This window comes from Cynoglossus semilaevis, chromosome 2 (genome assembly GCF_000523025.1).
Source record: "Cynoglossus semilaevis isolate Cse_v1.0 chromosome 2, Cse_v1.0, whole genome shotgun sequence".
Lineage (NCBI taxonomy): Eukaryota > Metazoa > Chordata > Actinopteri > Pleuronectiformes > Cynoglossidae > Cynoglossus > Cynoglossus semilaevis.
The window spans coordinates 12,748,017-12,764,093 of record NC_024308.1 but is presented as its reverse complement, the minus strand read 5'-3'; the positions used below and the strand labels follow the sequence as shown (position 1 = coordinate 12,764,093).

General features: G+C 42.6%; 2 protein-coding genes and 1 long non-coding RNA gene across 3 annotated transcripts in view; 1 reads left to right on the top strand and 2 right to left on the bottom strand.

The window, feature by feature from the left end:
• Position 1: 1 nt before the first annotated feature.
• LOC112486766 (uncharacterized) lies at positions 2 to 1,712 on the bottom strand. Its single transcript, XR_003049230.1, has 3 exons — positions 1,505 to 1,712; positions 204 to 637; positions 2 to 62 (listed from the first exon to the last, which is right to left on the bottom strand). It is a non-coding gene; the product is annotated as an uncharacterized LOC112486766 (long non-coding RNA).
• An 843-nt stretch (positions 1,713 to 2,555) lies between these two features.
• On the bottom strand, positions 2,556 to 5,530 carry ddx10 (DEAD (Asp-Glu-Ala-Asp) box polypeptide 10). Its single transcript, XM_008338463.2, has 2 exons — positions 3,899 to 5,530; positions 2,556 to 3,803 (listed from the first exon to the last, which is right to left on the bottom strand). The coding sequence occupies exons 1-2, from the start codon at positions 5,258 to 5,260 to the stop codon at positions 2,634 to 2,636; spliced, it is 2,532 nt and encodes an 843-aa protein (XP_008336685.1). The 5' UTR covers positions 5,261 to 5,530; the 3' UTR covers positions 2,556 to 2,633.
• A 508-nt stretch (positions 5,531 to 6,038) lies between these two features.
• The window catches only part of szt2 (SZT2 subunit of KICSTOR complex), a 66,721-nt gene continuing 56,682 nt past the window's right edge, over positions 6,039 to 16,077 (top strand). The window contains 27 exon segments of the mRNA XM_017031028.2: positions 6,039 to 6,228; positions 6,731 to 6,856; positions 7,096 to 7,269; positions 7,733 to 7,903; positions 8,022 to 8,144; positions 8,769 to 8,928; positions 9,026 to 9,073; positions 9,076 to 9,119; positions 9,220 to 9,430; positions 9,591 to 9,761; positions 9,889 to 10,120; positions 10,224 to 10,353; positions 10,789 to 10,934; positions 11,234 to 11,386; positions 11,512 to 11,626; positions 11,970 to 12,175; positions 12,368 to 12,604; positions 12,687 to 12,765; positions 12,910 to 12,998; positions 13,150 to 13,318; positions 13,423 to 13,540; positions 13,688 to 13,801; positions 14,005 to 14,208; positions 14,351 to 14,448; positions 14,754 to 14,892; positions 14,982 to 15,287; positions 15,403 to 15,598. Of these exon segments, the coding sequence (XP_016886517.2) occupies positions 6,205 to 6,228; positions 6,731 to 6,856; positions 7,096 to 7,269; positions 7,733 to 7,903; positions 8,022 to 8,144; positions 8,769 to 8,928; positions 9,026 to 9,073; positions 9,076 to 9,119; positions 9,220 to 9,430; positions 9,591 to 9,761; positions 9,889 to 10,120; positions 10,224 to 10,353; positions 10,789 to 10,934; positions 11,234 to 11,386; positions 11,512 to 11,626; positions 11,970 to 12,175; positions 12,368 to 12,604; positions 12,687 to 12,765; positions 12,910 to 12,998; positions 13,150 to 13,318; positions 13,423 to 13,540; positions 13,688 to 13,801; positions 14,005 to 14,208; positions 14,351 to 14,448; positions 14,754 to 14,892; positions 14,982 to 15,287; positions 15,403 to 15,598 (3,983 nt within the window). The 5' untranslated portion in view covers positions 6,039 to 6,204.

Sequence of the window (16,077 nt, the reverse complement as noted above, 5' to 3'; positions counted from 1 at the left end):
TGCCAATGCCTGCTGGGATACGAGCATCAGCTGCCCGCTGTCACTGCGGACCAGCATCATACCTGCAACATTGCTGTTTACAGTGAAGTGCTGCATGTAAATCCATCATTACAAATAAGTAAGAATGCAAGACAGACATAGCAGCTTGCTCTGACCTGTCAGTCCAGGTCTACCTGCTGAGTACATGAAGTTGTTGAGCTCACCTGACGGTATCTGGATGTTAGCTGGAAGGGAAGAGGTCTGTGGCAGTCGTGGGGCTACAGTGACCGGCTGTGGAGCTGCTGGCCTGGGTACAGTTATCACAACCGTCCTTCCCGGCACTGTGGCCTGGTTTATGCTGGTCACCTGGCTCAGAGCTGGTTTTGTTACCTGTAGTTGGCTGTTAGCACTGACCACTCCTGAGGTGGTCACCTTTGCTACCACAACGACCTGGGAGGAGGATGTCTGAGGCCGCGGGACTGCCACTTGAACTGTGGCAGCTACAGGGTCGACATTAGAGGCAGCTGCAGCTGTGGGCTGTGGAGCAGCGATGGCTGCAATCGTGACCGGGACATGTGATGTTTTCACCTCCCCATTTTGCTCCGGCAACTTCTGGGCTCCATTTAATAGCTTATTTGCAGCCATTAATTAATTAGTCCTGTGTAAATGTGCAAATGTGAACATCACTGAAGGAAAAGGTGCAGCTTGCAATTTTTTTGTTTGGTCTAATTGGTAAAAAAAACAAGAAAAAAAATCTGGAGATGACCACAGCAGGTAGGGAGTATGTACCGATATAAACCAATACAACAATCTAGATTATAACCGTAGGAACCAGGTCTGTACCGTGACTACTGAGCCCAGGGTTAGACTCTGAAACATGGTCAAGTGTTTGTTTGTTTTTTATTTAAAGTAAATTCAAACTCAACTGGTCTGACCAAAGGTTTATTTTACATTGGTGTGCAAACACTGATAAAATTACAATTTATATTACATTTGAAACAACATTTAATTAGCATCTATTAGAAAATAAATATATATAAAGTTATTTTAACCTTAAGTGCCAAAAATGAGTAGAAAAACAACAAGAAACGTGAGTGTTATCTACATTAAATAGTTCCTATCACAATCAACGCCATCAATTAGGTCGCACTGATATGACGTAAATTAAAAAGTGAGCTCTGATTTTTTTTCATGAACAATGACGTCGTAATAAGTGGCATGAAAAGGTACAGGTGAAGCTTGTTAGTAAGGAATTCTCATGTCCCTTTAAATAAATCAGTTAAAAAAAAAACATTTTTTGTGTGATTTGTGCGAGTTACTTTTGCGCAATAAGGACACTTTAGGTGCGTCACGGCTTTCAGGACAACGTTTAACAAGACGATTGACGTCATCATATAACTCTAAGGAGCTTAGGTACCCGTTCCATCGATACTTTTAAATCCGTTTGCAATTAGAAGACACTTTAAAAAATAATAACATTGTTGATGGAGGCACGTCTAAACATTTGCAGCTCTTCTACACTCACCTGCTGAGTTGAAAGGCCACAGGAAACACGGTCGGACCGGGAATATGTGAGTGCTATTTTGTTCAAATACGCGTTGTCAGTACAATTTACGCACGAAAAGGTGACGTTCTCACGGTGACAAGTCACTGGATTTATAGTTTCTCAACTCAACCTAGTTGCCATCTACCAGTAGTGGGCGCCAAAGCTACTTTATTTTTTTAAAACAACTTTTAACCGAATGTATGTTGTCACATAATGTAATTAAATTCTATTTTAGTTTTTTTTTTTTAGATTTAAATGTAAGCTTTTTAACCAACATATACTGAACTCCCTAAGGCAGACGTTTGTTATGTCCTGTAAGAGATTTTGTGACAGCAGGAAATCAATCAATCAATAAATAAAACTACGATTTTAACTTGAATAATAATTGCTTTTACGATTAGCCTTAATCAGTACTATAACAAGCTGTTATCGAACAATTTTACAGGAAGTACAGATGAGTGAGAAGCCTAAGTTCGTTTTATTGTCACTGTACGCCATCTGCTGGAAACACGAAATTGTTTTGACTTTGAAAGTGGTAATCTCTGATCCATTCCCGTGTATTTTTTACTCCATCTAATTGTTTTTTTTAAAGTTATTACTCACACCTTTTTGTAATATAATGTGGAATTTGGCAGTGTTTTAATTGTTTTGTAGTTTCTGACCTTACAAAATACTGTACACTGCAGTAATTTTAGATTTATACCATATTTTGAGCTGCTCAATGTAAAAGCAATACAGATTCTAATATATTTTTTATTATCAAACAATACTAAATAAAAACATAGAAACAAGACTGTTGATTCAGTTGTCAATACAGTGTTTATTTAGAGTTTTTACAAACACAAGTTCAAAAGACAATGTATTTAAAGTTCATTTCTATTATAGAATTACTCTATTCTGGAGAAAATATTGAGGAATTTCATTGGCAGTAAAAGACAGAGCCGTACTGTGAAAAAGCTATAAAACCACCAGAGCTCTGAGGTGAACGGATGGAAAAGGACATTGGAATAAATGAACAATCAGCAAGATGTATTTCTAGTTTTTATTCACAGTCAGTTGTTATATCGTATGATTTAAGTGAAACAAATGAAGCAGCAGCAGCAGAGATCTACTGTCCTAGCAGACGCAACACTAACTCCTCGTCCTCAGCCAGAGAAAGACCAGTGTCCAGAGGTTTGTGCTCTTCATTCTCTTTCCTCAACTTCTTCCTTTTTCCTGCTGTGAGTTCCTCTTCCTCATCCTCCTCATCACTGCTCTGCTGCCTTTTCACTGGTCTGATCTGATGATCGTTGCCATCATCACTGGAACTATCATCATCCTCTTTGTCCACTTTATCAGGATCTGGTAGAGTGCTGGGGTCAAACTCATCCTCACTGTTATTGGCCAAGTAGGCCAGCACCTCGTCCTCTTCATCAGACTGTTCCCCACGCTGCCTCCCGGCCTCCCGTCTTGCCGCCTTGGCCTTCAGCCTCTTCTCTCTGTGTTTGGCTTTCACTTTACGGCTGTACTCCTGTTTGTCAAACTCCTTGTCTTCCCGTTTCAATCTCTCCTTGGCCTTTTCCAGGTTGATACCTGAAACATCCTCTTCCTCCTCCTCCTCTTCACCAGTGGCTGCCCGTTGGACCTGTGGCCACAGCTGTACTGCCTCACCTTCCTCATTAAAAGTCACTTTGGTGTTAACTTTGAACTTTTTCTTAATGACCTTTTTGGCTTCTGTGTACTTTGTGACGGTCTTTTCCTTTTTGGTCTCCTCAGCAGGCTCCTCCTGGTCCTGCTCGCCTTGTGTGATGCTGAAGACATCCTTCGTTTTGACCGTCAGCAGATCCAGGTCTCTCAGATCATCATCCTCACTGTCGTCATCTGCGCCCAGTCCCAGCGTCTTCTGCTGGTCAACGTCACTTTCCTCATCTGCTTCTGAGTCTTCAGACTCTGAACTCTCACTTTCCCCAGGGGAAACGTTTCCTTTGAGCTGTGCCTTAAAGCTCCTCAGCTCCTCCTCTTCATCAGAATGCTGCTCCTCTTTGGGCCCAGGTCTCTCAGTCCTCTGTGCCTGAGCTTTACTCAAGAAACGCACTCTCGGCGCCACAGCGAGGCCAAGGGAAAGCGCATACTCGTGAATCTGCAATTTAAAGACGTCAAAAACGTCTTTGTTCTTCATCAGGTAGATGGAGCGGAGGTAGGAGACAAAACACCTCTGGGCTCTGTCTTTCTGCTCCTTTTCCTGGGCTAGGAAGGACTCCAGCTTCTGCTGGACATTCTGCAGCTTTTCTGGATTCACCTTAAATTAGAAACAAAGAACAATTGGAACAGTCACACACCCACTGCTGATAAAGGTTTCTTTGATTTAACTGTCTGTGTGTCCGTGAGTCTCACCTGGATCTTATTGATGGGAACCTTCTTATCCTGCAGCTGGGCCAACATGCCTTTCTCCTCAGAGGGCAGGAGCAGCAGCAGGGCTTCTCCACCCTCCTTGTATCGGGCGGTCCGACCAACTCGGTGGATGTAGGTGTCCGCGTCCTCGGGGCAGTCGAACTGCAGCACCCAGTTGACAGCGGGGAAATCCAAACCTCTGGCTGCAATGTCAGTGGCAAAAAGTACTGCATTTGGCTTTTTCAGAAAGTCATTGTAGACCTCCACCCTCTTCATCTGTTGCTGCTTCCCATGCAAAGCCAGGAGGGGCATTCCAGGTCGGAGGCGACAGAAGACGCGGAACAGGTACTGCACTTCTTTGCAGCATGCAAAAAATACAATAACCTTCTTCTTTAGGTGACTTCTGATGAAGGAGAACAGCAGGTTGACCTTCTGGTGGAGCTCGCACACTATGTAGCTCTGTTCCAGGGTGGCTGGTGTACTAAACTTTGCCTTTTCATGGACCCACACGTACTCTGGATCTTTCAGACTCAGCCTGGCCAGGTCTTTGACTGACTTGGTTTGTGTTGCAGAGAACAACAGTGTCTGCCTTTTCTTGGGCAGGTTCTCCACGATGGCATTCAGTGTATCTGCAAAGCCCATGTCCAGAATGCGGTCAGCCTCATCCAGGACCAGCATGTGCAGGTCAGATGTGTGAAAGGTTGCGGTTTCATCCATGTGCTGGAGCAGTCTGCCCGGGGTACAGATGACAATGTTGGTGCGATGGATTCTTTCCACCTCACCTTTCAACTCCTTGCCACCAATGATGAGTCCAGCAGAGAACTCGTGGTTCTTGCCTATCTTACGGAGAACTTCAAATGTCTGGTATGCAAGTTCCCTGGTGGGGGATATGATGAGAGCACCGAGGCCGTCCATGGAGCTCCACTGCTGCCTGTACAGACACTCCAGGACAGGTATGAGGAAAGCTAGAGTCTTTCCAGAACCGGTTTTCGCTGCACCCAGAACATCCTTACCCTGCAGAGCAAATCCAATGGTCTGCCTCTGGATCTCAGTGGGCTGTCTGTACTGAGCCTCCTGCAGTCCCAGCAGCGTTTTCTTGGAAATGGGAAAGTCTGAAAACTTGATTGCTTCTTTGCAGTTGATGTCTGCGTACCTTTTGACCAACTTTTGAATGTACTCCCGTTCTACCTGCCACTCGGGTTTTTTCTGGGCCGCCCTCTCATGCTTAACTCTCAATTTGGTCTTTCCGTATTTTTTCTTCCATTTTTCAAAGTTTTTCACCGGATCGGTGCCATGTTCCATTTTCGCTGACTTGTTTTTCTTCTTGGTTTTCGCAACAGCAGAGTCTAGGCGCTTGGTCTCCATGGTTTAAACCTCACACAGCTAAGTACAGTAAACACATGTGGGATAAAAAAAAAAGCTGAATTAACGAAGTCCGGGCTGCCAGTCAGAGACAGAACAACTGTTGACTGTACTATACGTGAACTAAAATACCAGTTCGCCTCGTTTTGACAAAACAAGAGCTAGAAGACGGTTAGGAAAAACGCAATCTTTAATATTCAGCCAACGGCGTGGAAGGACAGCTGTCGCTTTCTCATGACGTCACAATCAGACGACGGTGTTTTGAGAATTAGTTTTTACAAATTAATTTACAAAAAAATAACTAAACTGGAAACATAAGTGAAATGAGTATATTATTGTATCAAATAATTTTAAATTATGTATTTTTAATATTTTGCATTTCACAAACGTTTTTAAAATTTGACTATTTTTAAGTCATATTCTTTAACATGTATAAGTTTCGGTAGTATACTAGTGTACTATTTTTATTTTATGTTCAATATTTCCACAAAGAAAAAATAAATGAGATAGTTTTAAAGGAGAAACGATACTTCCTGGTCACATGCGGGTCAGAAAAACAAATTAACGGAAGTTAACTGATATTGACTTCATAACAATGGTATCTAGCTATAATATATTTAGTTATTTATATTGCTTTGACCCTATTAAACGACAATTACTTAGATAGGTAGAGACCTAAAGTCTGAAAACAAAATATATGGCTCTAATAAAACAAAATCCAACTCCCAGATTGCATGGAGTTTTACTTTGAAAACCATAACAGGAAGTGTACAGTCTGTCACTGCCTGCGAGACTCCGAGAGCGGTGTGTGCCTGTGTGTGTGTGTGTGCTGGGGCAAAGCACAGATGATAAACAAATACCAGAAGAGGTTATTTTGCTCATTGAAGGAGAAACCTTTGTCATCTGAGACTCGGTAACATCCATGCAGCACGTATGCTCCACAAGGCATGGCAGAGAAACAGGACAATGAGGTAAAATGTTGGCTTCATTGTGTGAATACATTAAAAACACTATGGGATTCGCTGGTGGACAGGGAGGAAAAGGCAGGGAGAAGGATAGAGAGGGGAAAGTGACTGTCCCCATTTTGTGTTTACTCACACGTGCTGAGAGTCCAAACTCATGGAAGTTTAGTTTAAAGTCTATCGAGAATAAATTCAGTCTGTAATAAGTGCTTGTCTGACAGGTGCGCACGTATTAAAAGTTGTTGTAGCACTTTGTTAGCTCAGCAGCCCGTTAGCTGCTGAGCTGTGATTGCAAGTTAAGTCTGCAATCGTGCGTTTGTGTTTGTTTGTTTGTTGGTTAAAATAAAGTTCGCAGAGTTTCCGTGTGTCTGTTGTTGATGCAGAAGGCATGAAATCAATGCATTTAAAGGAAGTGTGCGGGTTTTCAAGTAAAGTCAAATTAAACTTCCCCCTTATGCCCCGTGACGTGACAGTGGATAAGATGTTTTAAAGCCACCTTCTTTTTCATGAGGTGGAGGAGGCTGATCAGATCTACCTGCTGATGAAGGAGGAGTATCGGATCTCCAGGAATGTACGTCTAGCATGGTTCCTGGGTAAACTTAACCAAGTTATCTGGCCCACCTCCAAACCTGAATTGGTGAGTTAGATTTTTCCAATTGGTTTTCTTTGCTAAAAACTATGCTGCAGTCATTGCACCTATAGTGCTGCCTAAAAATGCTTTGTTTCATAATGTGTTATTATTTTATGCACATTCATGGGTTTTACATTTTCTGTTTTATATTCTATCCATTAACTGTAACGTTCCACCATCGGCCCTTCTGCAAACATGTCTCTAATCTCCGATCAATGGCCTTGTTGTGATGTTGTCTTTCTCAGCTGAACTCAGGCAACGAACTGGATTTGTTGAGCATTCTTCCTAAAGGATGGCGACAGGACTTTTCTCCTGCTACATATCCATGTATGTTGATGCCCTCCACTCGTGCCACATTCCTGGCCCGCAGGTACCGCTTTGTCATCGAGCTGGACCTGAGTCCTTCCACAGGGATTGTGGTAAGAAACAGTTTCTAAATTCTACATGCTGGTGTCGATTGATTAGGTCCAACACAACTGCATTTTAGTTCTTACGCTCACTGCTCTCACATACGACCTGAAGTCAACATTCTTTCCACTGCATACAATATGCACACCTGTCTCCTCTTGAGGAAAAGGACAGTAACATTATGTTGTTTTACTGTTAGCAAGCTAGCAGACAATCAAATATACCATTGATTTATCCTTGAAAAGTTGAAAATATAATTCTGGTATCTATCACAGTCAGAATACATTTGGTACATTACAGGGTGCCAGTGCAGAGAGGCTGAATGAGCCACAGGTTGCAGATCTTTATTTAAAGGATGTTGAAAAGAAGAATGAGTAGATTTTAATTCCTGCTTATTCCACTGTAGCACTGACTGTAGTACTGTAAAGAATACCCATCTGTCAGAATTCATCGGTACCTGTGTTGTGTCTGCAGGATGACAGCACAGGAGCCATGATCTTTGATGAGGTTTTTTATGCCTTGTCCCGATGTCTGGCTGGTCTGGCCCAACCATTTATTGTCCCTGGAACCGATGAGCTTTTCAAGCCCAAGATCTTCATCACCATTTTGGCGTATTCATCAATCATCGGCCTCTCAACTCACCAGGTGAAGAGATGGTGGTTCACCTAGGATTTCTCTTTGATCACATGACTGCATTATTGTTGTTTCTTAAGTTAATAATACATGACATTAGGCCTCACATTAACTTTTGTTTCCTCTCCAGGTCCTGGTCCAGGGCTGTCTGCTGGACAGAACTGACCTGAACAACTTCCTGCATCGCATCTATCAGCAGCTCCGAGCTGTGGAGAGTAACATCGCAGAAGTCCTGCATCAGCAGCACCAACAGGTAAGGACACAGCTGCACTGACTGTTCACCGAGAAATATCCAGGGATTAATACATCAGATTATACACATTGTCAAGATTCTTCTTCTTCTTGTGCTTTTTTTCTCTGCCGTTTTATTTTAACTCTGTCTTGGTTTTTCTTCTCTTCTTCTCTTTCTTTCTATTCTTCTTGTTTTCATTTTTATTTTTTATTATTTTTATTCTTATTATTTTTCCTGTGCCTAAAGCCTTGTCCTGAAACAACAGACAGACTGTCTGCATCAGACTCACATTACAGACCACTGATTCATGTGACAGAATGAAAGATGAACACCCTGACACCTGGGTTTGTTTTCAGACTAAAGAAGTAAATTGTCCAACTGACAACATGCCGTGTTTTACACCTACTGTATATGGTGTAGTTGTTTGTTATTTAGACAGAAGTCAAATTCTTAGCAGAACTAAAAGCTAATGTTTGTTAAAGAGACACATTGTTTTTCAACGATGTCTGTTTGAGGAATGTTAAAATACTGCAGTCACCTCCTCTATCAGTTATATATTTGTTTATAATACATACAACTATAATAATAGATGTTTCCCTAATATTTAATGACCTTGTTATGACCTAGTAATCCGTTTGTCTTCAGTATGTGGAGCCAGTCCAGAACTCAGGTCTACAAAACAACACCATAGACGGGTTGGCCTCCAGAAAACCGTTTTCCATGGTGTCAGCTGACATGGGTCTGGTCAGCATGGTCCGTCAGGGCATCCTGGCTCTGCAGCTGCTGCCTCCAAATTCCAGCGCAGGTTTGTTTGTTTTTTCCTGAGAACTTACAAAAAAACAACTTCTTATCTGTAGGTCTGACTCTGTGGTTGTCAGTTAAGGTCTGCGCGTGTGTTTCAGGCATCATCATTATAACTGATGGAGTGACCAGTGTCCCTGATGTGGCTGTGTGAACCAGCTCAGGAGTGGAACCATCGCCTGCTCCTTTGTGCAGGTAAATGCAGTCACATAATATTTATGTGACATGATTTACTGTGTGACAGCAGCAGCATCACTGCTGTAGACATCGATGAGTTCTTTTTTTAATCTTGCAGGTTGGAGGTGCGTACTCCTACGACTGCAGCTTTGGATACATCCCCAACGTGGAACTGATGAAGTTCATCTCATTGGCCACGTTTGGCTCGTACCTGCCGAGCTGCCCTGAGGTAGACACCAGCAGCCAGGAGATGAACGCCTACCACAAGGCCTTCTTGACCTATTCCTTTCTTAAGACCCCGGAGTTGATGAATTCTGAGTACTACTGTGGTGAGATGGGTCCTCTGAGTAGGACTGTTAGATTTTTTTTGGGTAAAAATGTACTTTTCTTATAATTTAGTACTTCAAAAAGCCATTTTAATTTTTGAAAAAACTGCTACAAAAACGTGATGTTACTTCATTAACACAACTCCACTTCATTGTCCTGTAGTTTCTCAACACAAACTGTTTAATGAGCACCTGGTGTCAGCCAGTGGAAACCCATCACTGGTCATAAGGAGGAAGAAGCACACGGAGAAGGAGGTCCACGCTCATCTGATCAGTGTGGTGTCCGTGCGGTTACGAGAGGGCTACACCATCAGAGAGATCAGTCTCACCAAAGGTCAACTGTTATTTAGAGACAGAGAGAGAGAGAGCAAAGGTCAACTGTTATTTAGAGACAGACAAAGTGAGAGAAAAAAAACCTTCCTTTCTCTGAACTTTTTAATTTTTTTGTTTTTCCTCCTCAGGTGGGACTCAGCTGGAGGTGAAACTGGTTCTCCTCTGGAAACACAACATGCACATAGAATACCTGGCGGCTGCCGCCTGGCCGCTGGACCCTGCCAAGAGGACCACCAGGGTGGAGGTGACCATGGAGGGGAGCTATGACATCCTGCATGACATCAGCTGCACTCAAAGGAAGCCCATCACCAGCCCGTACCGCACTACTGTCATCCGACGTTTCTGGAACACGCTGCAGAGGTGCAGCAGCATGTCATATAAACTATAATAAAAGAATAATAAATAATAATAATAAAAATATTTGATCAGTGATTTAATTCAGTGATTTTTTTTCTCTTTCCAGCATCAACCAGACCGACCAGATGCTGGTTCACCTTCAGGCCTTCAACTCAATTCCTGAGAACTACACAATTCCTGAGAGCACCAAAAATGGAGTTCCTCTCTTTTATATCCCGCCTGGCTCTACAACACCGGTACTAAATGCACCATGACCGTAACAGAGTTATTGCCAACACCTTAGACCTCTCATCCCTCATCATGTCCCTCGGCATCTTTGGTCCTGTGGGGTCCATATGACCCTGTCTGCTTTTGGTGGTTGTTATTTGATGGTACTTAAAGTCTGTTGTATAATTGGTCCAAATAATTCTGTGTTACACCTTTGACTGTCACGTTAAAGTAGCTGAAAATATTGTGGAGAATAATTCTAGAAACCATGTGAAAAATGTTATAACGGAAAGAGCAGAAAGTCAGAGACCCAGATAATATTTCACAGGAGTTGCTGACAGAGAGAGATTCCAACCTCCAAATAGCCACAGTGCCAGTGAAACAGAAGAATATCTGCTCTGTTTTCCTCCATTCTGACCTCAAGGTGAAAACTCTTTCAGTGACATCGTCCGCTGTCTCTTCAGGTCCTGTCCCTGCAGCACAGTGGATCCAAAGACTCTCCACAATCTCAGTTCGCCTCCTACTGGAAGCCCATCCTCTCCATGGATGCAAACTTCTGGCAGAGATGGCTACACATGCATCGCCTCACCGTCATTCTGGAACATGACCTGTAAGAGACCATGGACATTTGCAGAGTGTTCTTGACCATAAATGTGTAGTAATTCAGTGGGTCCTTAGTTTAATTACACTTACAGTTTGTAAAATTGAAATTTAAAGGATTTTATACAAAATATTTCATATGTTGTCTATAAACATGCAGCATTACCGTAAGTTAGTTGTCGACTTACTGAGTTAATTATAGGGCTGGATGGCCGTGTGAATGGAGGTCAGTCTCTGACCCTGAAATGATGAAGCTGTATATAATTTAACATTATCCCATGTTTATTTATTTTTTTTGTTTTTTTCCAGGCCGGTGCCAAAACACCTGCACACAGCTGGAAATAATGGCCGTTACAGCACCATCCAGTGTCGAATCTCTCACTCTGCTCTCACGTCACTGCTGAAGGACTGGAGCAGCTTTGTGTTGGTGGAGGGCTACTCCTATGTCAAACTCATATACAGGTAATGGCAACAAGAACAGCAGTGTGATGTCACGTTCGCTGTCCGTCTGCTGAAATTAGTATGGGAATCAGTTTAAATGTAGACAAAGAACTGAACCTCTACTGAACCAATGATTTCCTCCACAGTTCATCTGACCAGCCCCCGACCTCCTTCTATTTGGTCCGTCTCATCTCCAAGACGCCCTGCATGGTTCTGCGCCTGGGCTTCCCTATCGGAACACCAGCCCATGTCAGAAACAAGGTACTGACTTGATCAACACATTTTATTGCTGTTTGCACCTCCACCATTTAACACATCCACCCTACGTGTGTATGTTTGTTCTGTATTTGTCACTTAATGGATGAATAATTAAAACACAAGGAAATTAGAGGTTGAACTTATCAAAAATGAATTTCTTTGGGTGTTATAATCTGACTTTTTCTCAGGCCAGTGAATGCACCACTAGTGTTACGCCTTACAATGACATATGCCTAATTTTTCCATCCACTTCCAAGTTTTAGGACAGATTTTTCTATTATATGCAAAATTGTACCACATATAAACGGCAGCACGTCACAGTGAAACTTGTGATACTTGTAATCAGATCGTGGACGAGCTCCGAGATCAGATCCTCAAACTGCGCTTCCCTCATCGGGTTCAAAACAAAGAAGCCACTCCAAAAACCAAGAGGAAATCTGTGGGCCACATGTCTCCCACCAAATCTCCTTCCATCCCTGCGCCGAAACCTGCACTGTCTGATAGACCCTGTGTGGTGGTCTTCAACAAGCCCCTGGAGAAGCTGCTTATAAGGTGAGAGAATGAAAACTGATTAAAAAAACCAGACCAGACTGTTGTCGTTTCTGTCTTGTTAAAAGGAACCTACAGCTATAGCATTAGAACAGTGGTTCCCAAACCTTTCTGCAGCGCCCCCTGGTACTGGTAAAATAAGAAATTAAAAAAACATTATGCATTAAAATATCACGTACTGTGGATGATTTGCAGGTATGAGAAGCTCCCGCTGGACTTCAGGACTCCTTTCATTTTAAACATGGAGAACTTCATGCAGCCCTCCAACAGCGCTTTCCCGCTCAGCGTGGCAGCCAATCGAACTGCCTCCTCCACCCTGGCTGTTCTGTCCCGGTACTTCCTGCATCAGCGGTGGGTGTGGGCTGTGCAGAACAGCCACGGACCAGCAGTGTCCATGCAGGCTGTTGCTCACATCCTCTCCATGCTCTCTGAGTGAGTGACAATATAAACAGATTTCAATATAAACCCTACACTGCAGCAGACCTAATAAAAATTTCATCCCATGTCTGCTCAGCATCCGGTTGTCAGATGGCTTCCACTTTGCTGCTAGTGGTGAGGGCATCGTAAACATGGTGATTGAGCTGCCAATGAAGGTGAAAATACACAGGATATCAACTTAAAAAAAGAAATATACTTTTTTTTTTTTTAAAAGATTGAGCATCACTTTTGGTAAATATAAAAACTTTTTTGGTGATCATTTGAATGACTTTTGACTTGAATGTTATGTCTTACTTTAGGCAACATCAGGAGACACGGACAAAGAGAGTCACTCCTGCATCGTTCAGTACATCCTGTTCCCGCCTCACTCTACCTCAACAAAGGACAGGTGAGAGCGGCAGTAGTGAAGATCAGTTAAAAACTCTTTTTATATAGTATCGTGATTGACATCAGACACCTGCAGAAATAAGAATTCTTTGACTACGTCCTTAGTCGTTACAGTAGAAATCCTTAACTCTTTCTTCATCCCTGGACTTAAGCTTCTCCACCGATGATGACAACGACACTGAGGTGGAGGCTGTGGACGTGGACACGGAGACAAACCTCGTGACGGAGTGCTGGGTGGAACCACAGAGTGGCACAGTGATGAACTACATGGACCAGCATCGTCACTTCCAGGGTCTGAGTTACCAGGAGATCCCCCGAGCCGTGAGCATCTGTTGTTGTTTGTTTTAAATTCCTTAAAGGACAACGCTGAAAAACCAAACATGTGAGAGAACTGCTCGTATCTATCCTCTGTCCACTTCTAACAGATCTTCCCCAGAGACCTGACCTGCATGTCCACCATGATGACTTTTGAATATTTGAGCCAGTTGTGTCAGAACAGAGATCAGGTCTGTTCACTACCAACAGGGCTGAAGGAAGTTAGAGGTGAGAGGACACGGCTGCTACGTCACACTTATGAATATACAATATAAATACTGTATGTATGGAATACACAACATATAATTATATGTGCTGTTATATACTGTATACAACTTTACTTGTTTAACTCTAAATGTTTTAAATGTCTTTCAGGAGACGTCCTAGCTTCAGAGGACAACGTTTACATGATTCCTTTTCAGTTTGACCTCATTCAGCTTCTTCCCAAATGCCAGCAGGTGGAGCTGCTCTTCCTTACATTCAGTTCAGGTAACTATGCCACCAGCAATGATCCTCGTCCTGACTCAGAGGTATTTTACTCAAATCACAATCTATTTTGAATTCTATTGAATTCTATTCAGTTACGTTCCATATTGCCTATTGTATAGAGCAGTTGATCAGTTGATTCGGGTGATTTTCAAAATTATCATTATTATAAATTATACTTTTTTTTTTCTACTTTTTGTCCCCAGGTGTGGAGACTGCTGAACAGACTTACAGCGCCCCCTGTCTGACCAACGAGCTCCTGCTCAGCCTCTTCCACAGCAGCCTGGAGCAGGACCTCAGTGACAGAGAGATTCCTCTGGCTGACCGTGACCATGCTGCCTTCATGCACCACATTTTAGCCCGGGAGCGGGAGGGTAACATCGCCCCTTTTTCCTTACCCGTCATCAAAGGTGAGTAAGGGTGTGTACGGCACCTCAGCTGTTCTCCGATTTTAAACACGGCGTCTTAATCCTCCTAAAGTATTTGTTAAAATCCTTATGCCGTGTCCTCTGACTAATACCAACTACAACTACTGCCTACTTTATTACGCAGAGGAGTTTACTAAGACCCCAGAGAGACAGGACACCGTGACTTCATTCCATACCACTGGCAGCAGCAAAGATGTGATGGGATCTACCAGCACTTTACAGGTAATTACACTGAAACGTTTGTTAAGTTATATTGATTATTAATTTTATATTTGACATATATGTAAATGTATATACATATATATGTAAATATACGTGTGTATATATGTATGTATATACTGTATATTTACAAATATATGTTTTTGTGTATATATCTATATGTGTTTAGATCTATGTATGTGTTAGAAAAAATGTATTTGTCTTGTTGATGATTCTGTACAGTATAATTTATAAACTGGATAATTGTATCTGTGAAAGGAGTGAATGTTTTAATTCCTCCTGTTGTGTCTCCTCTGTTTCCTCTCCAGAGTTTCAGTAATGCAGACCTCGTGGATGAAGAGCCTCTGCTGACAGACAGCAGCTGCTCCGTTCCACAGTGGAGATGTTACGCCAAATTCATCAGCCCTCAGCAGATCCTCCTCACCTTCCTGCCAGCGTCCTTTACAGGTACACTGTCATTTATCACCTTTTTTTTTAACAAGAAAATATTGAACCAAGCAGAAAAATTAAATGTGTATATTTGATATATTTTGCAGATGTTCTGATGTTAATGACCACAGGACTGGAGACGGAGCCTCAGAGTAACGTCAGCATTCAGGAGGAAGACACTCTGACTCCCAGCAACAAGTCTCAGGTCGACACTTTATCTGGTTCCACCAGTGGTCCAGAGAGGTCAGAGTGCAGTTTGGCCAGTAAACTGCAGAGGAATCACTGTCCTAGCAGGTCTCCTGTGGTCTCACCCCAATCTGAGAGTCACACCTGGTCTGCTGACTCACTGGTGCTGGACCAGGACAGTCTGGACCAGAGGGCATCGGAGACGGACACGGCCACCCCTCTGTCAGGTCAGTCCAGTCCTGTTAGTTTCTAAATAGGGTGAAAAAAAGAGATTTTCAAGGTTTCTTCTGTATTTGTCATGGTATTTGCATACAATGACGTGACGTGAATACATTTTTGTAGAAGTTGGAGAGAAAGAAGTTCAGTTCTCTGAGCCCCAGGCTGCAGACTTCAGTTTTGGCCGACAGGTTTCCCAGCACAGCACCACGGACAGCAGCCATTTGAAGTGTCCGGTCTACATCTACAACTGCTCTCTGGAGCATCTGAAGGAGCAGCTGGTCCATCCGAACTCCAGCCGCCAGCCCAGGGACATCTTCAGGTACACAGCTCACCTTTAGGGGTCACTAAAGAAATTAAACAAAATGTTAATTACAAAATTAAACTTTACAAAAGGCAGTGTCAATTAAATACAAGTTAAGAAGACTCTTGGATTAGAGGTGAAAGATCTTCAAAAAAAAAAAGTTGCCCTTGATGTAACCGTTTTTGAATACACTTCAGCAGTTACTAAGAGAGGTAAAAAAAAACATCTACAGCAGGGATTTCCAAGAGGCAGTTTCAGAGATGCAGATACCCAAACAGTACTATGTGCATTTGCACTGCAAAAAGAAGTTAGGAGCAGTACAAAGAGCTATGTGTACTTCTACAGTTGAAACATGTACCAGTACTTTGTTCCAGTGACAGTGTGTTTTTATAACGGAAACTTAAAAGGAGTTAAAGATCTTATCACAAATGACCGGAACATGGTTTATAACAGAACCAAACCAGTAATTGAATCGAAGAACTTCTTAGATTCAGGAA